Source organism: Tachysurus fulvidraco, chromosome 26 (genome assembly GCF_022655615.1).
Source record: "Tachysurus fulvidraco isolate hzauxx_2018 chromosome 26, HZAU_PFXX_2.0, whole genome shotgun sequence".
In the NCBI taxonomy this organism is placed as follows: domain Eukaryota; kingdom Metazoa; phylum Chordata; class Actinopteri; order Siluriformes; family Bagridae; genus Tachysurus; species Tachysurus fulvidraco.
Window position 1 is genome coordinate 6,659,177 of NC_062543.1, and position 25,485 is coordinate 6,684,661.

A 25,485-nucleotide genomic window follows, 5' to 3' on the forward strand; every position below is an offset into this window, starting at 1 on the left:
CTAATATTTAACATTATCTATCTATCTATCTATCTATCTATCTATCTATCTATCTATCTATCTATCTATCTATCTATTAATCTGGTTTAGTGTAAAATGAGTGTCTCCCTCTATAGGCGCAATAACGTATCATTTAAGGTGGAAATGCGAAGTTTGAAAAGGAAAATAAACTCGTGACTTAGTATCTTTACTTCCGGTCCTCACTTCAGTCACGTGACCACGTGTGAGGCGCGTGCCTGTTGTTCAGCTGATGTGGATGAAGTTTACATTCCATTGAATTAAGTTTTAACTTCAATTAGGTTTAAATTAAAACAAAAATAAATAAATAAATAAATAAATAAATAAAACAGTAGCACTGATCTTTCCCCATACTTAAAGTCCTAGTATAGAGATTCTGTGGAACATGAATTTAGCTACCAATTTAAAATCTACGTTTTTAAATAAAACTTCCAAATGAATGAAAGTGAGTTAAGTGTTTGCGTAATAGGCTAATGTGTTATTTTTGCTTATATTTGTAGGAGGTCTTGAACCCTGTCTATGAGGTGACACTGGTTATTATTATTCAATAAGATGTGGCCACAGTTTACATATAAATAGTATTAAATATATACTAAATTACCATAGTATTATTAATATAGAAGCCCGAAGCTAAAACACTGATGTCGGCCTTGACGTAATATCTTAAGGCCTTAAGTATGTTGTGGCCATGAATTATGTTGATCTCCAAATGAAGTATTTGACAGTTTTAAGGAGACGTTGCAACACCAGTCATCATTCCAAGACTGAAGTGTAACGTAACGTGAAATAAAAGTTGTTCGCTTCAGACTAACGTCTTGTTTCGTTCAGATGGAGTCAACATTCCATTAGGAAGAAATCCTGACCATTAGATATGTTACCCTGTTTCCCATTAGTTAGATTAGGAAGTATCTGGTGCACCATTTAACACATTTAAACTCATCACTTTGGATCTACAGTCTTTAAACAAAATGAAGAACAGCTTGAATAATATTTTAAATGACATTTTCCCCCCCAAAACATCTCCACACAACCCAAGCATGAAATAGTATACTTCACACATACACACAGTAGGTTGTTTAAAAAATATATTGTATACATTACATAACAGTAATAGAGGATCTCTGATATTATTCTGCTATTAAAGAAACAGCCATTTAATTGAAATAAGAATATCTTTATTGAACTTTGTTCTTATATAAACATAAATAGACTTATTCTGTATTCATTCACTTTAGACATCCGGTCATGGACAACACAGACTCCAGTACACATTTGTATTGATTGACATTTCTGCACAGGTCATGTTAGCCTTGAGATACAGATATTAACATACAGTCCAGAGTTTCACATACGCCTTGCAGTAGAATTACCACCTTTTTTTTTTTTTTTTTTTAAATCAGATTTGCATCCAAGGTTTTTCTTCACATCAACTTGTAAACAGCAAACTCATGTAGCCCAGTCACTGCATTTATACTAGTGCATCTTGAGCAGTAAAACAAAAAAAATCTTATCCAGTTGTTTAAACGCATCCTCATACACTACCTTAGATGTAAAGCAGCTTTTTATCACATTTTCCAGTTTTGCAAAAGCAGTACATATTAAAGTCTACCAGACAGTGGCTGCTGAACGTAAGGCTCTACACATAGGATACACATTAGGCAGTGTGTTAATGGTGTGGTTTCTTCTTGTACATGAGTCTTGGTAGTAATACTGAAGTACATCATCAATTCAAATGTTGTATAAAACTCACAATCTGTCAATTAAGCAATCACTTCTAACATACAGGTTGCCTCCAGGGAGGGAAAAGTGCAAAATGCAACAGAAGCATCTACTATAAAGGCAAAGTTGTTAAAGCCATGTTCAGTATTCTGCTTGATCAAAAACACATTTCTACACCACACATACATGCATACAAACAAGAGGAAGAAGTAGTTAAAGGGGAGGGAGGATATTGTTCCAGTTTAGTCCACTTATGGAGACAGGTGAATATTCTGAGGTGAATGTTTGTCCAACATTGGATACTACATGTCTTGAAGTGGCGAGAACATTTAATTAAGGCAAGGCCCCTGAACCATGCAGCAAAGCATTAGTCCATCTTTTTCTACAATGCACTTCCCTTTCAGCCCTCTTACAACCTGAATCCAGGATTAAAAATGTCTCTCATTGTGGCATCATTCAGTCTAAAGTTTCAAGTGAGCATCCCATAGATAACCTTAATATTTCCTGAGATCCCCCCCCCCCAATGATGCCATTTCTGTTCACAAAACACTTTAAGAACACAAGACATGATTGTGCACAAACACTGAGTGAAAACGAAATGCAACAGCAATCACATAAGGTGCAAAACAGCAACTTGATTCTGAATCGATTGATTTGAATCTGAAGGGACTCGATTCCCATCAGGAGGTGAATGGATTTTTCCCCCAGATATATTCCACCCCAATACAGGAAATACAGCATTGACATTAAAACATGAGACTTTTTTTTTAAACCTAAACCTGTTCTTCATCCAGATTAGTGAATGTGATTTGTAACTGAAGCCAATTACCAAGTGTGTGATAACGAAGGTAAACAAAAAAAAAAAAAGACTTTTCAGCCAACCACATTAAAGTATTAAATCTGCTGCTTAGATGTTCTTTCTAACTTCTTATAATTAAATAAATAGATGTTTACAGCATATATAACATTAACAAACTATAATAAAAAAAACAAACATGATGGGCTTTGAAATAAAAATGCTTCAAAATGAAATGAAAGTAATTTTATCTCTTCATAGATCTGCTCCATATGTAGTTTTTTTGTTTGTGAAGGAAACTGGAGGGCCTGTGTGGGGAATAACACCTGAACTATCCTAAAAATTTAAGTAAGACTATGATGATAAATGTAGTGCTTAAATATATGGAACGGAGGGTAGGATTTGGTGTGTTAAGCCCTTGGCTATTCAACACTGCCACCTGCTGGATTAATATAAAGCACAAACGAGCAGCTAAAGACTCCTTAAGGTACCACAAACAACCGGCAGCATCTTCCTGGTCCGTAATGAAACAGGATACTACAGTCGAGGAATTGTAGAAAGAGAAGGTGTACGATTCCTGGGTGTAAGAACACGTGTCCACCTTCTGGTTTAGACTTAGTGTTCTTTGTTCCTACCCTCCTTGGTCCCTCTGGCATTCACAGAATGAGAACATCAACTCAAACCTCAGGTCTCGCCACCCAAGATTGCCTGTCCCTTTCTATCCTCAGCGCCAGGTCCATTTTGCATCCCAACAACAACAAAAAAGAAAACTCTGAAAGAAATGATCTGGCAGTCCCTCACCGGGACTGGACACCCAGTGTGACTTTTAGATTCTCGTACACCACGTAGCTGATGCTTACTGCAGGGATGACCTTCATGAAGTTGGGCGCCAGGCCTCGGTAGAGCCCTGTCGCACCTTCTGTACGCACGATATGTCTGAACAACTTGCTCATGGACATCTGAGGTGCTCCTTCCAACGTAGCTGCTGAACAGAAAGGAGAGACATCAGTGAAAGGTATCTGGGGAAAGGAATTGTATTGAGTGTTTTTGTGATGATGATGATCTTTGCTCGTGTCCTCAAGTCCAATCTCCATTGAGGAATTTCTACTAATCCTTTCCCCCAGGAAACGTGTCCAGGTATTGTAAAAAAACAAAAAACAAAACTGTGACGCGTACCCAGGATCAATGAGATCCATTGATTGACAGCACCCGTACGTCTGTTTACACTAAACATGATGCAAGCTGGTCTAAAAAAGTCACCATAGTGAAAGTAAAGGCTGCGTAGTTAAGAGTGTGAATTTAGTCCTGTTTTCTACAACAAGTACAAATCTACGCAAGTACAGATGGTAGTTGCGTAAAATGCACTTTTGTTTACTGTTTCTCCTACAAATACAAAATAAAGAGCCTCACCTTGAGCTTGCATGCGCGTCCTCACCAGGGCTAAAGGGTAACTGGCTAACTGGCCGCAAGTGCTGGACATGGTGCCGCAGGCTAGCAGGACAAACATGCCAGGGTCTGCGCTGTCTGTGGCATATCTCTGTAGCCAGGAGTTTTTTAGAGTCTACAAGAAAGAGAAATATATAGACACACTTAAATCTGGAAGAACAATAAAAAAAAAAGAAAAAAGAAAAAAAAAAAAGAAGGTATAAACCATTTCCCTTCTAAAAGCGGGAGAAACATTACCTCGTAGACAGCCAGGTCTATTCCAGCGTAGGGAATGATGCCGAGCATGTTGGGGATGTAGCCCTTGTAAAACGCTGCTACGCCCTCTTTCTTAAATATGTATTTGGCGCAGTCCACTATGCCGGAGTACTGACCAGTCTTTCCTAGGGCTAGTCGAGTCTTCAGAACCTTAAGAACAAGAGAGATTTCTTTTAATAACAAGCGGTTTAAAAAACGAAACAAATTGTACCTCAAATGCCAGAAAATTAACAACAGTGTTTGAACAAAAGTTTGAAAGACCTTTTTGAAAACGGAACATAAAGTCTACTGAATATTTAACATCGTCAGCTGTACATAAAGAATAAGCATAAAACATTTCATGATTTTAGACAAAGTTGAAGAATTACGCCTACTTCGGAGCGGCTTTATGGGGGTGGCATTTCAAACCAGGTGCACATGGTTTTCTCCATACACACCTGTACAAACATCCGTCAGTGCTCCAAACGGTTGGACAATTAACAGCATTTTAGCACACTGTGCATTAGTCCTCTTACCTCCATTGGGTAGATGCTGCTCTGCGCAATGGCACCAGCCAGAGATCCTGCCACCAGCCTCTCCAGAATGCCCAGTGTCTCCTGATTGCTGCCAATCAGCCGCTTTATCTGATAGGATCAGAGCAAATACAGCAGATGAAAATCACTAAGCGATCAGCACCGGATTACCTTTGCTGTTTGCGTTTCCTGCTTAACTATAATCTGATCACATGCAAGTGGTTATGAGACCCGTACCTGCTCGTAGGCCATGAACTTGATGGCGGATTCGGGCGCGATCTTGAGGACGTTGATGCCGTTGCCTCTCCACAGTGACCGGACACCACCTTCACGGATCATCTGAGAGAAACCACTAGCAATGCACATGGTGTTCATGCGAGAGGAGTGCACCTAAAAATGTTAGATAGGGAGCAAAATGAGCTACACAAATTCATAATCATGCAATTAAACATAGAATTCTGCATTATTTAAAAAAATTTAATTAAAAAATCCTCCTTTAGACATTAGATAGTAGTGTGTTACTTTCAAGCTATGTGCACCATCACTACCTTTGTACCCCTCAAAAAAAAAAAAAAAAAATTCAAAATAAGAGTACATGATAAGGTCACTGATATCTTCCAGCTTTCACTGGAATAATCCAGTTAAGTCCAGCTTTCACCGTTAAGCAGGATTCCAAAAGGCATTTTATAATTGTTTGTTTGTAAATGACTCAGTGTTGTCTCACTAACCAGACCTGGCCATTCTAACCTTTGTTCTGTCTTGTAACAGCATGCAAACTTGCTCACCTTTCCCCCATTTAGCCACATACCCATAAAGCGATCCCTTCTACACGCCATAATTACGTTCTACATCTTGGTTTAGAAATCCACGTCATCGTGTAATGTTGAGTGAAGTTAAACACAGGTTTGCAAGTATGTTTTCTTAAAACCAAAGGCTTCTTTTTTTTTTTTTAAACTTCAAATGTATATAATAATCAATCCATGGACCCCATCAGCAAAAAAATATTTTATGAATCTATATATATCACACACACACACACACACACACACACACACACACACATCCAACTATAATACAACTTCTGAAACTATATTATACAGTAATATTGACAGTTATCCATATTATTTATTAATATAAAACTAAAATGTTTTTCCCCCCTTTCATTTTCAAGAAAATTCACGTACAAGTGTGTGATGTTTAAAAATGGAAGCGTGTGTAGTTTTAGAGATGATGTTATTTGCGTATTCATATTTGAATACCAAAGCACGTCTCTTCGTCTAAGAAGGCAGGTTTTCTTAGGCTGTGTTATGCAACACAAGTCAAAATGGCCTTGGTGAGCTTCTTTAATCTGATTAGTAGTTCTGCCAGGAGCTTAGTGAAGGTTTTTACCTGCATGAGAACTTTGAGTCGATCCAGGGGAGCTGTACAGGTGCGCGACACGGCGCCAGCGCCGCCTCCAGCCACTAGGTGACGCCACCACATCCCCGTTTTCTTCTCCTCTGCCGTGAACTCATCGGGCACCATCAAACTCTCTCCTACATCAAATATCTACAAGAAAAAGTAAGCAGAAAAATTATTAAAAAAAAAAGTTGTCCACTGCGTTACGTTGCTGCAACGGAAATGGCTACATTTAGAAGGAAGATGACACTGTTCCACTATATTACGTCGAATTCTACATTACGATTCAAGAACAGAAGCTCATGCTCATACGCTGGGACTTGTATGACAGGCACTTGAATACAAGTGTTATTTAAAATCATAACTGTTGATAAGGTGAAGCATTCGGTTAGGAGACATTTGTGCCAGAAGTCTCCCGAGGACACTATGAATAGGTCAGTAAATTTTCCAACATAGGAAAGTCTTTGGGACACTTTGCGGTTTCTTTGTAAAGTGCAGTGAGACAACAAATGTTCATAGCTTCTTTGACTCAAGTTGTTTCGCTGCCATGTTACAGCGTAAAGTGCAACTAGAAATTAATATTAAACAGCACACCCGGTCATGTGTTGTACCTTGCTTAAAGATTCTAGACAACCGAATGAGAACCAGGGCATAGGGTCTGTTTCTCAGTGATAAAGACATGCCTGCTTTATCAGTGGCAGATGTCACGGTATTGACGTGCAGCACCACCAGAATTCGGCTGAATCGCCACTAAAGGACATTTAAAAAGTTACTGTTATCACTCAGTTTAAAATAAAATTCATACTGATTCTTGAGGGTTGTATAAACTCTCTTGTTGCATGGCAACTTCTTGTTTGGATTGAAGTAAATCCTCAATGAATGCATGCTCATTAGACATCGAAGGTCAAAATGCAATGACCATGTTGTTGGTTCTAACCGGATAATGTCTGAACATTGTAATCCTGTGTGACGGTGTATTTCAACCTAACTGAAGCTCAACAGCTGTGAATGACTGGGCACACGGTGTCTGAGTCTATGTTTAAGTAAAAGCACACCTTCCATCAGCTGTACATATCATTAAGGTCAAGTGTCAACTTAAAGATCGAAATATGTACTGCTTTCTTTAGGGAATAATGTAGAAAATGTGCAAGAACGTCATAGCCTAGAATACCAAGACAACAAAGTTTCCCATTTCTCATCTTCAGTGGAAGGAAAAACCTAAAGTTAGCTTACTGTTGAATGTTTCCAGTACAGGATGATCTCAGGGATGTTCTCTGCAGGGTGAAGCAGGTGGTAGTCCCGCCATTCATTCCAGTCAATGGTCATTGTCCCATTCTTGTCCATGCTGAAAAAAAAAAAAGAAAGAAGGAAAGATCAAAACTAAACATCCACTTCCTGTTATGGCTTCCAAGTCAATTGCAGACACTTTGCAGAATCTGCACCACCTTTCAAAACTTTAACAATTAATCTTGATCACAGCCATGTGGATGGAAAACAAGTTACTGATCATGCACCTAACTCTGAAATTCAAAACCCTTTTCCGAGCTTTGATCCAAAAACTATTTTTCTTGTGCTTCATTCAAAAGCATCCCAAAATTGATTATTTAGCATTAATCTCTTACTTTATCCTCATGTCAGCATCGAATTAAAGAAAAAGAAAGCTCAAAGAAACAAACAGAACAGAGTTGAAGTAAAAGATGAAGTAAGCCAGGCAGAGAAGCAGAGACAGAGGACAGATTACTTACTACATTATGGGAGCAAACATATGGCCACTCCTAATTCTGAGAAGATACGGAAAAGAGGAGGGGCAGAAAGACCGTGTGTGAGGAGTGAGACAGAGAGAAACGTGGATGCAGATAGATGAAAGAGACAGACAGATGCACCAAACACACCCGTAGACGTACAGAGATGACCGTCTTAACGATGCATATACATATACATTTCCTGTTTTATCAGGTGACCCTACCATATATGTATACTTTATTACTGATATTAGTTACTAAAGGTTTTGACATTTAGTGACTTCGTACAGGGCTAAAACCCTGCTTAGGAGGTATTGAACGAACCTCTTGAGGATTTTCTCAGCCTGTTGCTCTGAGATGTGGACCCCCAGGTCTCGGAGTGACTGCATGATCTCCTGTGAATCGATGCGACCTAAAAACACGGAGAGCTTTGATCATCTCCATTGCCCTTAGGTGGATTAAAAGGTTCTGACACAATATGGTGTAAATGCAGCAGAATCTCAAAGCCAATTCAACCCTTACCATCATTCTTCTTGTCCAGACTTTTAAAGACGAGTCGTAGCTTCTTTTCGTGGTCCCTCAAATAATGGACAAACTCCTCAAAGTCCAACTGGCCATCCAGGTCCTTATCACCAGCTTTCACAATTTTCTGAAATAACATGTGCAAAATAAGGCAGATGGAACAAAGGTGAGAAAAACATCCAGTGTAAGACACAAGTTTATGAAAGTCACAGAGATGATGGATTTTGGAGAGCTGCTGCCATATGGGCTTTGTTTGGCCAATGCTGCTTTGAAAGGCCTGCACACTATCAGCCATTAGCACTGTTTGTACCCAGTGCAATCCAAAGTTCATTTAGCGGAAAAGACACAGGCTTTCAGGAGCCGAGTGCTTCAGGGATTACTGGTTTGAATAGTTGAGTATAAACAGATTGTACGATAAACAGGAACGGAGATGGAGGATTAATTTTTAACTTCGTGTTCCGCAGAGTGAATGACATCATTACACTTTTATACATATTTATTCAGATCCAACTGGGAATATGCCATTATTCCAAATATGCCATAGAATTTAAACCATCATTTTAACTAATGATTTAATCTTTCAAAATAGCAACATGACCAAAACTATTTTAAAAGCTCAACTATTTAATATGGACATATAGTATAATGCTTCCACGATAATTGTTGAGCCATCACTTATAAAGCTCAAAGTAAACTGGCAGAACTCAAACACTGCTCATATCGATCCTTAATTTTCTTTATTTTGTTGTTAGCTTTGGGTTATACAACAGATTCCTTCTACATCAGCACCGGCAATCAGCTGAGGTTCACAACATGTCCCAAGTGGCTCATGAAACGTGCAATTAACAAACTGATGACTTCTAAGAGCCCAAGGCACTCAGCTGTAATAGTCTTCCTGGAAGTATTAACCTTTACATACAGGTGACCTTGAAGAGGAATAATGAGCAGTGGTTGGTGTAAATGTAAAAATGAAGAATATTCTGACAAATTTGGGAGGAGTTTCCATTGTCATCCTGACACATTTGCCACATTTATTGGTGGAAATCTCTTTTTCGATGAACATTTGAGAGCTTCAACATAAAAAAAGAATTAAGGTTTGCAGGTCTGCATTAATAACAACAGATGTGAGAACTGAGTCAGTGTAATTATATGCACTGAACACACAACTTGACTGCATTAAAGGGTATCATTCTTGCCACCACTCATTGTATATATATAATAAAAAATAATAAAAAAATAAAAATAAAAAATAAATAAAAAAAGGTGACCAATTCTCTGAGTCTTAATTGTATCAGTATTTAATATATTAACTGAGATATTACAATCATTAAAACACTACCTAGACCTAAATAAGTGCACCATTAAATGACCAAGGTGTCCAATGTGATATTATTGGACAATCTAAATAAAACTACTACACAGAAAATAGGAGAAAACTGTAGATCACCTGTTATATAGTTCTAGCAAAGCTCCTTGAATACATCAACAAGACTAGAGCTGAGTACCTGTTTCATACTAGATACCTGGCCACGTTAATGAGACGCATCGAGTGCAAGGTCGACAATGCTTTAACACACCGACAAATAGGTCAAGGTAGCATCCAGATTAAAGTGCAGACAGCTATATAACAATTAAAAGTGCTACCCGAGCAAACTATCGATCTATGAAGCCGCTTGACAGAAGATGGTTGTGTAATTGCTCTAGTCTTGCGTACATCTTAAACATTTACACAGCATTACAACAAGCAGGAGTGATTAGATAGATGTACTACAGTACTCCAGTACTATCATTTGATGGAATTTAGATATAATTTATATAATTTTTTAAAAATTATTTTACAAATCGGGTCCTTAAATAATATGCAAACTGGGTTTACTCCTATTCACAGTGTCAAATTTACATGTTCATGTAATCCCTAGCAACTTAACACCAGTATCTGAGTCACTTTAACGTCACATGTCTTATTTTTACCAGTTTATCCTTACTCCCTTCTTGTTTTTTGTTTAATGTACTCATATGTTGCAACATGAGGAAATGAGGAAAAATTTGACAAGGATTACAATACTAATAATCTCAAACTTTCATAGCATAAACCTCTTGCTGCTGATCCAAATGATGTCAAATATCTGACACCACCATAATCTTATTTAGTGCAAGAATAGATCTGAAAGATGCGCATGAGTAAACACAGGTAATCTGGATGATCCTAAATAGACTAAACACAGGTAATCTGGATGATCCTAAATAGACTAAACACAGGCAATCTGGATGATCCTAAATAGACTAAACACAGGCAATCTGGATGATCCTAAATAGACTAAACACAGGCAATCTGGATGATCCTAAATAGACTAAACACAGGCAATCTGGATGATCCTAAATAGACTAAACACACATAATCTGGATGATCCTAAATAGACTAAACACAGGTAATCTGGATTATCCTAAATGCCATCATCGCCTATGGGAATGAATGGAACAGAGTCTAGTTTCGGTGTGAAAAGAAAGAAGAGTGTAACACAATTTCGGTGTGACAAGAAAGAAGAGTGTAACACAATTTCGGTGTGAAAAGAAAGAAGAGTGTAACACAATTTAGGTGTGAAAAGAAAGAAGAGTGTAACACACACCTGTCTCCAGTCCCGGTATGTGTTCAGCTCCTGAGACGGAAGAACTAAACTCAGCTTGAACAGAGGATTTAACTCAGCCGGTAAACTGTTCGACTCGAAATATTCACACTCAGTCGGGAGCGAATTAGCGACAGGAACGTACAAACAAAGGCACAGCATTCTCAGTAAAAAAAAAAAAAAAAAAGATAAATAAATAACCGTTTAAATATATAGATGTAATAAATACAAGTTCGAAACCGCCCGGCGGTGCTGCGCGTGAGAAAGCCGGCTCGCGGTCTGACGTATTTAACGTGACGTGAAAAACCCCGCCTTCCAATGACGTGTTCAGAAACTCTGCCATGGGATTGGCTGCGTAAACCCGCCTATGATTTCAGGGCACCGCACCACGTGCTACGTTTCATACTGAAAAGACACGTTTGCGTGAAAGAATGTGTCAAGTTCATATATGGACAACTTGTTCTGTACAAAAAGAAAAACCAAAACAAACAAAAAATATATTTGTGTTGATAAATAAAGGAATGTATTAAAGTTATATTATATATGTAAATAAATATACATATATATACATACATACATATATATATAAAAATACATATATATATAAAAATACACACACACACACACATATATATATGTATATATATATATATATATATATATATATATATATATATATACATATATATATAAATACATATATATTATATAAGATGTGTTACTATTAATATTCATTCATGCTCGGTAATCTCTTTATCTTGGTTACAATGGATCCAGTGTCAATCGTATAAACAAAGTCCATTGACCCTTATGAAAAGTGCATTTGGGCAATTGGGCAATTTGACATAGCCAATAAACCCACTGACGTAATTTTGTGAACCCAGGACCGTGGAGCTACACGGCTGTGACGATATCTTCTGCGCCACCACACGGCCCGCTGGTAAAGCTATTTCAGCATCACGGCACAAACAAGGTTATACTGAATATTAGCACAGCTTTGAGTTAAAGCTGCAGACTGAGAGCTGGAGCTAATCACAGTCATTCTGATGTCCAGTGAAGTCCCAACATTAATTTGGACTGAAACTAAGTGTTATATAATATCCTTTTAATGATAGTTTTAATTAGCATTTAAAATCCAACCAGAATATTTTGCCACATATAATAATGTTAGTTTTAGTTTGTGTAGTAAAAATAAAATACAAGCAATAATAATGCAATGGGCCATATACGCCACCCCAACACACACATAATTCAAGATCGCTCCAGCACGTCACACTAGACCGATTAGCCCCGTCATGTTCGTAGAGGTGTCCTTTAGGTTCACAGAAACATTCGCACACTCAAAACACCCTCCTCACCTGAAATTTTCACATAGGTCTTAGTGTAATTTAAGCCGCTAAGCAGCAAGTCGACCTTTCTTGTATCACCTCATACGACACGTCACCATAAACATTATATATTTATAAAGCTTGATGTGATTTCTACATGGACCGCAATGGCCGAAAGAACAGAATACAGTTACCGTCTTCACAGCCCATCATTAATAACATTCTCGTGTATCTTTTGTTACCTGAATATGAATGAAGATATTTGAAACCTCTTTTCTGTGATGTAATAATGTCACACTGAGGCCTGTCCTATTTTTATCCAAGCCATTCAGAGGCTAATTGAAAACAAGGAATGAGCGTGTAATATTTATGGTGATAAACGGATGTTGACAGAAAACAGGCTGAGAAACGTAAGCTTCAGAAACACACTTTTTTTCAGAACTGATCCACATGATGAAGTAAAGCAAGACTTTCTATAACTGTTTAGTGTAAAAGTGAGATTTAGAAATTATTTTAATGCCAAGAATTTATTACTGAAATTAATTTCACACACTTTTGAGGGGAAAGTCATGTCCAACTTCACAGGATCCACTTGTAAAATAAGTGTCCAGTGCCTGTATCTGTGTTCAGTGCTGAGAGAGTGAACTGTTACTTAACATGTAGTAGGTATGAAAATGAGATTATTCCCTTTAAATCTGATTACAGTGATTATTGTAGCCTTCGTCTGTTCGTCTTCTCCTAACTTACACAGTGGTGTGAAATTTACACCTTGTTTCAAAACGATGAAAACAAGAAGACATTTCATGGCAGTTGGGTTTCGCAGATGTTTCTTCGTTATCATAGTATTCGAGTATGTAATATAAATGTCGACGTTAAATCCTCTTGCCTTTAAACACGTTCTTATGTTTCTTGGATTTTTTCACTGATTTTCTCCATAAAAGTGTTTAAAAAAAAAACACCTGTAATTAAAAAAAAAGTGCTTAAAGTGCGTATTTACTAATTAAAAATTTAACGTCGACGATGAAACCCATTTTCTTAGTCAACAGCACAATGGAGCCATTTTTAGGGGCCTCTTGCCCTCAACAGCACTCTATTTATCCTCATCATCTTATGTGAAAAGTCTGAGTGGCTAAACTCTGCCAAGCTGGAATTTGAAACATGTCATTCTGTCCTAGTACATGCTGGCATTCTGCAGACGAGAAAGGCCACCTTAATAAACTATAATAAAAACTAGTATCAAATTTGATGTTGACGCTGTGCCTCAGATTAGTTAATAATGGAATAGGAAGGAATACAATTGTTTTTAGAAGCAACGTTGATAGATGTTTTTCCGTCACTGTGCTCATGCACATTTGAAAATGAACCCAATTCATTTGTTCTGACAACACAATATGGAATATGGATAACGTATATTCCATACTTTTTTTTTCTTTTGGAAGCACTTCTTCTGGCATGGCAAAGCTCATTTCATAGATTTGTTTGGGCTTGTTTTCTTTGAATGTATTTTAATATTTAGTATTCATTAAATGAACACCATTAATAGGAAATGTCTGGGCTTCACAACAATCCCTATTCAATTTGTATGTGTAAATGAAATATAGAGTTTTTAACTCAATGCTATTCTTAGACTCAGACCTAGTGAACTAGCATGAAGATGTGAAATCAACGAAGACTATAAAGCACTTCTGTAAATTTAAAGCTAAACAATCATGGTTTACGTTAATTAGTCTCATTAAACCTACAACTACACGTGCTTAGAAGCAGGCATATAAAATCAGTAATTAATAAAAATGAATTTATCTAAATTCCAGGTCCCAATTCTCAATTGTGATTGAGATGGCAATACCTGCTGAAGTTCCTTAGGTGGTGCCATTAGTATCAGCACTGTGGTTTTCTTTGCTGGCATGGGGCCATTCTCCTGCTTTTCCCCACCTGAATCTTCCAGCATGCTGTGTTCCTTTTGCATGAGATTTTCAACATTTTGCTCATTCTTTTTCTCAGCTGGCGACGATCCTAAAAACCACTGGCGAATGGACGACCACATTTCTGGCAGCATCTTTAATAAGATAACCGGATTTCCTGCTGTGGACGTGTTGGTGTAAGAAACAGACACGTGTGGTATCCAACTTTCGGGAATTGTATGGCAGAAAATCTGATTCTGTGTTTATCTGTCTATCTTTATCTTCTACGCACTCGCAAATTCACAAATGCTCGGGTAAGCGAGAGCGGGTCAGAACGATGAGGGCAGCTGAGGACACCAGGAGACTGCAGCTTCCTCAGCAATCACAAATATATGCACAGATACATCTCCAGGAGAAGCTCCAAGAAGCCACCAGCTCTTTACTTTTTTAATTCATTGCCACAAAAGCATCTGTTGTATCTTAATCAATAAAAAAAAAGCCCACCGGTAAAAAAAATGTGGAATCTGGCACCAGCTGAACAATAAGTTATGTGGTCACTGAAACGACAAAAAAGATTCTTCACACTGTCTGTGAACGAGCGATGAATAACAATCTGCAAGTCAAGCTTTTCTCTTTCTCTCTCCGTCTCTTTGCAGCTGCTGGTCTTGGTCAGTCCCACGCTATCCACCTCCACAGCCGGCAAAAAGTGATGGAGGTTGGAATTAAAAAAAAAAAGGCTGTACAAAAGCTGCAAGCTCACTGCAGCCTTCCTGCAGCCTATCAGAATCAAGCACACTGCCAAGTCCAGCCTTGAAAGTGCCTACAGAACCAGTAAGAAGCTTGCAGACTGATGACTAATAGATCAATCGATGGATCAGACCATTCAGCGGTGTGGAAATGTGCTGACACTTTTTTCCCTGTTTCCCCTTAGTCACTCTGTCATTGTCAGGATCTCCATGGAAACCCCAGGCAATAAAGCATGCAGGAGGAGATTGGACTGAAGACATTCACACACACACAAACACATACACACACACACACATACAGACAATATACTACATATATAACTATACACTATATAATACATATAATAATATATGTTATTATTAATATACAAATATATAGACACACACAATACTATAAAATATATATAATAATATATATTATTATTAATAAATGAGCTCATCACTCTTCCCTTGCATTCCCTACATTACAATTTAGAGAGATTGTGCTCAAGTGTGTTAACACTTGAGCACATACCGTACTCAGCAGCAGAGTAATTGGTACTCAACAGAGTAATGATCAGTTTGCACCATCTTTGCACACCCAACACCTCTTGGTTTTAGTTTAGTTAGCATCAAAAGTATTCCTTCATTATCATAGGAAATGAAAATAGCCAAAGAATGCAATAATGCATGTCCACCATTTGCCTCTAGATTATAAGATTGTACTTAAACATCTGTTACTCAATGCAGATTCACACGAACATAACATCAGACGTTAAGTCCAAGTATGTTTAACTCTTCACACTATTCTACATTCAGACTCCTTTTCTTCACTTACACAGATTCTTCTGTAATAATTGCACCTTGGCTGAGTCACTTCAGTGGACCATATCCAGGCGTGAGAGACTTTTTTCAGGATTCTTAATTATAGAATAGAATAGAATAGAATAGAATAGAAGCCTTTATTATCGCCACATATAAATTACAAGCACAGTGGAATTCTTTTCTTCACATACCCCAGCTGAGAAGGTTGTGGCCAGAGTGCAGGGGCAGCTATGATAGAGCGCCTTGAGGGTTGAGGGCCTTACTAAAGGGCCCAGCAGTGGCAGATTGGCAGTGCTGTGCCTTGAACCCCGATCCTCCGATCAACAACTCAGAGCCTTAACCAGTTGAGCCACCACTGCCTACTGTGTTTTTATTTAGATAATATAGAAAGCTTTGAGCATTAAGTTAAATACTGAAAGGTAAAAACCAGGATAATAAGGTTAAACATGACACTACAACGTTCTATACAAAATCTCAGTGGACAAGGGCGCCATCTACTGGTTATCACTCCACATAGCATAGACTTCCAGTTAAGCCTCTTCCGTTTCCAAGAAGAAGAAGAAGAAGAAGAAAAAAGCATGGAGTCACTGAGAAAGCATTTCAGTCAAGTGCACAAATGCTCCCTTCTGACCAAACCCAAACATGTTCAGCATGACTAAATACTGGGCTATGGTTTTATGGTTCATCTCACACCTTTTCTGCCTCGGGCGACTGATAGTCTCCTGTTGTACCTAATAAAATCAACACTAACTCTTTAGAGACTTGTGACTAACTCCAAAGAGCTTCAAACACTGCACAACCAGTAATAAAAATGAATGCAAAACAAAAAAAAGTTAAAGTAAAAACTCTGACTGAGCAACTTAAACCAATACAATGGCATGAAATTCAAATAAATTAGGAGGAATTCATCTGAATTCAATGAAACAAAGTCCATTTTGTTTTTACTTGTGCGAATTAGTAAAGTCTGAAAACAAACATGCATTCGTATAACAAACAGGGGATAAGTACACTAGCATGACCTGACATACCAACCAGCATAAAACACAAATAAGATAGTGTCACGGTCACTCATTCCTCTGAAAATATTGAAGTTATTCACCCTGTTACTGGGAAATTATGACTTTGTGTCCCATCTGTGCCACAGCCATCACTGGCTGGGAGTCTAGGAAGCAAAACTGTCCATGCACCAGGAAGGAAACTCATGGATGAAGAAGAGGAGATGCAACATGAGTAGCAGGTAGAAAAGATGCTCTTGGCTTGCTTCACGTGTCTTAGAGAAAGCATGTGTTAGCTATGCGATGGGGAGAGCTGGCTGGTGGAGTGGGAATTGACAATTGGAGAGAAGAAAGAAAAAAGATTACTGTTTGTTTCTAAATGCTCTTTACCAGACTGTGGTGAAACAAAGGTGAGTCAAGCTGCTAAGATCCTAATCAAGACCAAATCCCTGAATAACAGAAGCAGTGTGAATTGGGACACGCTACCGGTGGTGTAATTTCTAAGTAAGCGTGTAATCCGTGTGTGCTTGGTATTTTCTGAGAATCAGGCTCTGTCAGTACAGTATGTCCAAAACAATAGTCGTGATTAGATGCCTTCTCTGATTTTCATGATTATCTGGCAGACGCAATCCAGTGCAGCAGAGACAAAGCAAATAATTGGACTATTCTCATCAACCAGGAGTAAAGGTGTTGGTGTACCATATGGACGGATGACTGAGCCATGCAATAAAATTCAGTGCAGTAAATATGATTGCTTCCTCACAGCAGCTTTGTTACATAATAATGAGTTGGGAAACACAGGTTGGATTTTTAATGAGGCTCTATTATGGGTCCTGCAGAATTACAGATGCTGATAGGGTACTTTTTATTATTATTATTTACAGTAGGATGTTCGTAAGGTAATATAATAGGTAAGAGCTTATGAAATTGGCTTTAAACACCTTACATGATGCATCCCACAGCCAATGTAATAATCTTCCAAGAGGAAGTGTGCTTTATGGTGTCACTGGTCACATTCTGACAGCATTTAATGCCCATATTATTATTATACTTTCCATATTATTATAAGTGTGTTTCTTAGGTAGTGGTGGCTCAACAGTTCAGGCAACTTTCTGAGAACTTAAAGGCAACTTTCAAATTTCTGGGTAACTGTTCAGAAGGTTGAATACAGAAGAAAATTCCTTATAAGTGGATATATACAAAGAAAAAAATGCAACAGCGTTTCATTGTCTCTTTACGTGTACACTGAACAACGACCATGACATTATGAAACTAAATACAGCAGTGATTATCAACTGTTGTTTTTTCCCTCCAGGTTCTCAGCAAAAACACGTCACATATGTTGGCGACTGTAATGTGTCTGTCTGTGTTTTCCCCTTGTTTCTGTCTGCCGTCTCTCCCTGGTATTAATTGTTTTGCTCCGCCCACTCATTGCTCACCATGGACACTAATCACATTCCATCTCTTCTCCAGGTGTCTTGTCTTTGTCTCTAATCGTCTCTGCTTTGTTATTGGCTCCTGTCCACTATATCTACTCTGTCTGTTCACTTCCCTGGGGTTGGTCGTTCTGTCACGATGTGACACGGTGAAACAAAAGGCAAGAGAGGATCCAAATGCAGATAGGACTTTACTGGACAAAAACAAGAAACAAACATACAGGCAGGCAAAACAGATCAGGACACGGAACAGAGAACAACATGAACCAAACACCTACAACGACCAACACCAGGGAAGTGAACAGACAGAGTAGATATAGTGGACAGGAGCCAATAACAAAGCAGAGACGATTAGAGACAAAGACAAGACACCTGGGGAAGAGATGGAATGTGATTAGTGTCCATGGTGAGCAATGAGTGGGCGGAGCAAAACAATTAATACCAGGGAGAGACGGCAGACAGAAACAAGGGGAAAACACAGACAGACACATTACAGCGACAGAATAATGACAGGACTACTGTATCATTCACCTGGTTGCTTTAATGGTGTTGAACCTACAGACACATTAATTGTCTCTCAGAGTTTCCTTTAGCCTTTCAGATGGGGTTTGTGTTGTGACTAATTTTACACTATACATTTTTGGGCCATCTAATTTGTGGTGAGAATCCAATCAGGTGGGAACCAAGTTACATACATTAGTCTTAAAGACACAGTAACAAAAACAGCCTGCTTAATTCTGTCAATAAAGTCTGTTAAGCAGAATGACTTTTCTGTAATGCCTCACACTTTCCCAATAGAGGATCACAACATGTCCTGTGGTCAATTGATCATTAAGGAGCATCTTACATCACTCTGTGTGTACTGGACAAATACTGGACGGGTATTATTGGGTCTTGTATAGAACGTCTTACTGCCTGTAATCTAGCGATACATTAACAAGAAGCTAAAAAGTCAGATTAAAAGATAACTGAGGGCAAAGATCCGGGGTCAAAGACACAAACACACACCTACACACACAATGAATACTACTGAAGAGGAAGGACAAAAGTTCAGCGAAGGTTTGGCTGAATCCCATTCAGTTAGGCTCAGTATTACAACTGAAAGAACTTGATATCATTAATAAAAATGTCAGGAATGTGTCATGGATGTGCAGATGCTCATTTTGGAATTTCTTTCATTTAAAATACGGAAACCTGCTGACTTTCAACTAAACTTCCTTTTGTTATACCAAAATGTAGCTATTTTATCTATGTAATGTTTATTTTAATCTACACATGTATTAGTTAAATCTGCCCTTTCTACCTAAACATCAATAAGTAAGCTGATGGCTTCAGATTACACCATTCTGCTACTTTAATCTTTCCAGAGTGAACCTGAGTCATAGCTTCGGCAGGCAGCTGTGGCTGGAAGAAAATTTGCAAACCCAGTTCAGGGAATGCGATTCAAAAACATTTTATTTGCAAAGCATCTGGTTAAGCACGTGACGTTAGTTCTCAAACATCAGCGTTTGCAAATGAAAAGGCAAATTCTCTCTTTGCCTCCTTCACGTCACTTGAGGCACATTTTTTGGGTAAACAGCTGTTTAAAGTTAGTGTGCTAAAATTAATGAATTGCTGATTAGAAGATTTTTGTAGGTAGTTCATCAAAGAATGCAAAAATCTATCAAATAAGTATTAAAATGCTTGAGATTATTGTATGTAGGCTCCTGTGTCCTCCCCCTGTCCAAAGACATGCATTGTAGACTGACTGGCTTCTCTAATTGTCCGTAGTATGAACGACTGTGTGAATGGGAGGGTGTTTGTGTGTCCTGATCCCTGATTAGGCTCCAGGATCTTTGTGACCCTGTTTAAAATAAATACATTGATGGTAGGATGGATGGATGGTTAGGCTGGAGCTGATATCTCTACTCACATGAAGCTTCTGGGAGCTTATGTACACTTTTCTGGCCCCAAGCTTCAGAATGTTGAAGGTTCCAATCTAATTGGCTCTCAGGTGGTTTTCAGAGGGTAAACAAGCTTCCAAACATGCTATAGTCACTAAAGATTACACAATACCTTGATTAAAATAATGAGTGGAGTGTGGTGAGCAAACAAGATAACGTGTGATGTTTGTGCTTGGTCATCTGCCCTGTCAATCAAAAAGCCCTCGTGAAAGTAAGCAATATCTTTGCTGAGGTTATTCACAAACTGTACCAGACTCTATACCAATGCTAGCTAATGAGACTAGAGTTGAGCTGTGCAAGCTGTTTTCTTCCCTTGAGATATAGAGTGTAAACACATACAACCTTTTTCCAGTCGGAGCACAATACCAAATTAAACTGAGTGGTAAAGGGCGGATAAGTTTAGTATAACTGACCTGAAATAAAAGCTGTGAATGCTGACCGAGATTCTCCTTTTGTTACACAAATTGGGCTACATTATCTTCCCTGTTGTACGTGACCAGTGTAATTGATGTGCTCTGTTTGTACAGACAGCATGACCAAAAACCTAATCCTGAGACTGGGATGTAATCTCAGAATGGAGTTAACCATGACATCCACTGCTTTAATTTCAGTGACAATACTGCACCCTTGATCATTCTCACTTTCAGTAAACTAAGCTAGAACATGCTGAACAAGTTTACTTGGAACATTGTGTCTGGATTGAGTCCCACTGGGCATGTGTTCTGCCGTACTCAGTGTTCTTGTTATAATTCACTTAGCTCTGAATCCTGATGCAGAATCATTAAATATTTTGATCACGTGTTTTGCAATTCCATTTACGATGGTGGATGTTTGTGCCGATAACTACGATAACATTCCTGAGTAATGTCCCACCATAATTGAGCATCAAGAAATGATTCCTTCAACTTAGGCACGTTCCTTTGCTAGTTGGTATGTCGATCGTCGCTCATCCAACGTTCCCCAGAACTAATGAAGCAAAATATTAACATGAAAACGTACCGCTCTGATTAAACCATCTATTTGAAATGATGGGTAGAAGCTTCTTATCCAGCTTGATCTACAGAAGCATTTTATGACACAGAAGCTTCACAGGTTGTGCTTTAAAAGCTGCAAAGTCCTTTTGTCATCACTGGCAGCTGAACACACAATCAACAGTGAATACCCTAATTCCCAAACACTGTAGCTGGAACCCATGCAACAGAGACAGTTTAAATGCTGTGCATCATAAGCTTTTACAAATGAAAACAAGAGAATTATTCTGTAATGAAGCTTAATATAAAGTGCTGGCACATTTTTAACATCTTACAGAAATCCTTACCAGTACATCTACAGGTTTTTCATTCTTAAGTATCATTATTTTAATCTGCTATTGTTAGCCATAAAATATGATGTCCCAATCAATATGTAAACAATTTGTTGGTAACAAAAACGTATTAGAACAAGCACATTAATTAATAGACATAATATTAATTACATTGTGAGCCATCATACCTGAAAGCAAACACAGAGAGGATGAGGAGAAGCTTCTTCCCACAGGCCATTCAGAGTTTAAACCAAAAGACACCCAGGATCTAACATTGGACCTCTCTCTCCATCCCCACTGTTCTCTGTACCCCCCCTTCTTTTGCAATGACACTTTAATTCTGGACTGTCACTGTCACTTTAACTCTGGACTTGCAGAGCACAGTGCCACTTTATACACTTTATACACTGCACATACTATTTACACACCATACCTGGACCTCCACATACTATTTACACACCTGGACATCCTATGGACACTTTAACTCTGGACATGCACGGCACAGTGCCACTTTATACACTATTTACACACCATACTGCACCTGGTCACTTTAAGGACAATCTTCAAATACCATACACATTTATGTATATGTATATTTATGTATATACATTATTTCCTCATCTATTTTTTTCATATTTTTATATAGTTTTTTTATACAGTTTATACTTATTATTTTATTCTTATTTTATTTCTTGCTTTTTTTTATACTTTTTATTCTTATACCGGACAGTTGCATAAAGCATTTCACTGTATATCGTACCCTGTATGTATGTGTATGTGACAAATAAAATTTGATTTGATACACCGCTCATGCATGTGACAATACGTTCAATGTTTGCTAAAATAAATGGACTATTTTTTCTACTGTTATTTATGCAACACTCCATAACAACCCCAAACTCATAGACTATTTAAAATAAATGCCCCCAGAGGACTGAATTCAGTTCCTCGTGCTATATTTTTGTCGTATTTTGTTTATTTATGGCTCTAAGCTCTTGGAAAATGGATACTGCAACCAACCGAATGAAATTCAGTCTGAGTGGTCAGCTCCAGTGTTTCTCTACACCAATGGATCTAACTTCCAAATATCATAATCTACTAGGCTACGTCCAGTTACATAAAAGAGTCGGTTGATATATTGTTCTCTGTGAATTATGCTACATTTAGTAATGCATTAATACAAACATTCGGAATAAGAACCCATTGCTGCCATTATTTGAGGTAATGGTTGAAGACTTAGAACCTAAGTTGTACTGTGTAATTACACATGGCTGTGGCATAAAATCTCAGTGGACTAGTTTGGGTTTGTCAAATCCGTTCACACATGATGTACCAGGGTTACTGACCTACTGTACGTCTGGCTACTACAGAAACAATATCTGCTCAGCTGTGGTTTTATGAAGGTCCCTATCCACTAACTGTGGATTAACTGTGACTGATGGTCAACTAACTGTGCAAAGCAACAGATGGCCTACAGTCAGTAAAAACACACCTACATGCTAGAATTGGTAATGAGTGAAGGTGCAAGGTAGCTGGAGTATGTAAAGTGGCCATTAAGTGCATACTCCTTAGAAAAGAGTTCTTCTGTCAGTTACCCTGAAATGTTTCATGTAGAATAGGGCTGTTATGGTGTCAAGGTTAATAGTGCGTATGATCGGACGATTACCCCATCTGATTAAAATGCATTATCAACCTGTTCAAATTCCTCGATCCCTTTTGTTTTTAAATCATACCAAAGCAACCTCCTGTTCTGTACTGAAAACTCTTCAGCTGTGTTAAAGCCTTACCTCTGATGCCACTCGTAGCATGTCAGTAACTTTACCATGCATGAAGGCTATCAAAAGCACAGAACACTGAGAACTACATAAAATCTATTTTTGGCTGAGCAGTTCTGCAAACTAATTTGATATTTTTGTGTGTGTGTTTATTTGTGGCTCAATGCAACATCTTTCCTCAGGCCCAGTCTCTCTGTCCTGCTTATAACAACAAAAACGACACGCCGATAAATACTGAAAATGTAAAAAAGCTTCTGGGAAAGTATTTTTCGATAAATATCCTTGCTATGAACTGTGATACCATGAAACTGTGATATTTTTAGACTAGGTTGTCATACCATGAAATTGTAACTCTAATGAGGCTATTAACTCTCCAAATATCTCTTGCATAACCTTTACATCCTTCCTGCTAGTATCATGGAGATGGAAAAACCTTTTTTATGGGTCATTAAAATGTCCAAATGTATATAGGTCACATCTTTGGCTTTGACTTTGGGTGTAACTTTAAAGGTTTTATTTGGAAGTAGAAAACATGTTATGAGACTAAAAAAAAAGAGCTATCCACTGAACCCTTATTCTTCTTAGTGTTCAAAAGACTATATGAGCTTTTTGGTTGCTCTTTCTGAGAAACTTCTAGGAGGCAGCTTGTGATTTAATGAGACGTTTTTACACGTCATTATACTCACTCTAAGCTCATGCTCGGTGCGATGGAGCCCGAGTTTCTTCAGGCCGATAGTCAGGTCATTCACACAGATTCCTCCGTCTCGGTTCACGTCCAGGATCTGGAAAAGGACCTTGAGGCGATGCTCCTGCTCGCAGACATGTGGCTCGTCTTTGGTCAGAGGACTAACCCCAACATCAACACCACTAACCCCGCCGCCTGGGTCAGAAAGGCGATACTCCTCCGAGCGGCATTGACACAGCACACCGCCCAGAATAGGCGACACAAGTGAGCCCTGCTGGTGCATCATGCGAAAGGAGATCAAAATGAACCAACAACCTGTACGAGTTTGTACAGTTTACTGTGAGGAGGAGTAAAGTTCCACAAAGTTTTTTCCCCCTAAAACTTTTAACAGTCCTGAAAGTCTTTAATTTCTCTGTGCTATAGCTAACCGGTTAGCTATCTATTCAGCTCTCTGCTGGGATGAACAGATAATATTCACAAATATCTGTCTGTGAGAAGGTCAATAAATATAAAGGTCGGTATATAACCAAACGCACGTCCGATTTTTACCCCTTGAGTTCCAAGAGAAACCAAAAATCTTGGTTTAAAAGTGATATATTCAGAAATCCGTTTGAAAGAGAGGCTCCAAGTGAAGAGGTGAATGTTAATGCTAACAGAGTTAGCCGCTCAAATGCTACAACGGTTACAACGGAGGCTCAGAGTGCTGAGGTAAATGCTAACAGAAGTTAGCCGCTAAAATGATAGGTTTTTACCCCGATATGTTTGAAATATTGCCCTCAACAAAAGCACCTTTGCTTGTTATATATAGTCAGTAATAAATCCGAATATAATCATCCGACTTGAGTGAACGCCGCCGAATAATCCGGTTTGAATTGACAGCTGAGGCAAAATGCCGGTAAAGCGGGGTGGGAGTGGGAAGGGCGGGTTGCTTAAAACGGGTGTGATGGATGGGTTTATCACCCAATCAAATTCATCCCTGTCCACCGGTTAGTCACGCAAGCGAATTTGCTGGCAGCTTCCGTTTCAAAAGAATAATGTACCGTGGCACGTGCCGGCGGCGGATGATAAACTGGATCTGAAATATTAATTTAAAAAGAGATCGAATCAATTATAGACAAAATACAAACAGTGCCATATTATATATATATAGTGCACATTACAGTAATGTAGGAGCTGGAATAAAAGTGTCACCGCCATTGCATAGATAATCTAGTCCTTGTCTGGTGGTCATTCCTGATTAGACAGTAGAAATAATAATACTGAAAAAAAAAACATGTTGTCCGAAAAGATTATGCTTATGCTGCTTAGGGCTGCAAAATTCCGAGAATTTTCAAGGCTGGAAACTTTCCATGGGAATTAGCGGGAATATATGGACATAAGCGGAATTTGAAAAAAAAAAATGCAGAGTTGCCTATAAGAAGGAAGTTAAATATAGTTAAAAAAAATTCTTGCAGCATAATTTTGTTTAAAACAACAAGATTTAATGCATTAAGTTGAATTTGTACCCTGCATTCCTCGGTCACTTGCACACAGCACA

The 25,485-nt window shown here is 38.3% G+C and overlaps 1 protein-coding gene across 6 annotated transcripts; it reads right to left on the reverse strand.

Annotated features, from left to right (window-relative positions):
* Positions 1-1,176: 1,176 nt before the first annotated feature.
* On the reverse strand, positions 1,177-24,858 carry slc25a25b (solute carrier family 25 member 25b). Of its 6 annotated transcripts, XM_027137793.2 has the most exons (11): positions 15,825-15,901; positions 14,207-15,258; positions 8,409-8,535; positions 8,211-8,298; positions 7,378-7,489; positions 6,136-6,294; positions 4,984-5,136; positions 4,750-4,857; positions 4,217-4,384; positions 3,944-4,094; positions 1,177-3,518 (listed from the first exon to the last, which is right to left on the reverse strand). In XM_027137793.2, exons 2-11 carry the CDS (start codon positions 14,414-14,416, stop codon positions 3,331-3,333), a joined length of 1,464 nt encoding a protein of 487 aa, XP_026993594.2. In that variant the 5' UTR covers positions 14,417-15,258; positions 15,825-15,901; the 3' UTR covers positions 1,177-3,330. The 6 variants fall into 6 exon arrangements, with proteins under 6 accessions (XP_026993594.2, XP_026993593.1, XP_026993592.1 ...); XM_027137792.2 differs by lacking the exons at positions 14,207-15,258; positions 15,825-15,901 and adding an exon at positions 23,950-24,858 and having other exon boundaries at positions 1,177-3,515; XM_027137791.2 differs by lacking the exons at positions 14,207-15,258; positions 15,825-15,901 and adding an exon at positions 23,950-24,858.
* Positions 24,859-25,485: the final 627 nt, after the last annotated feature.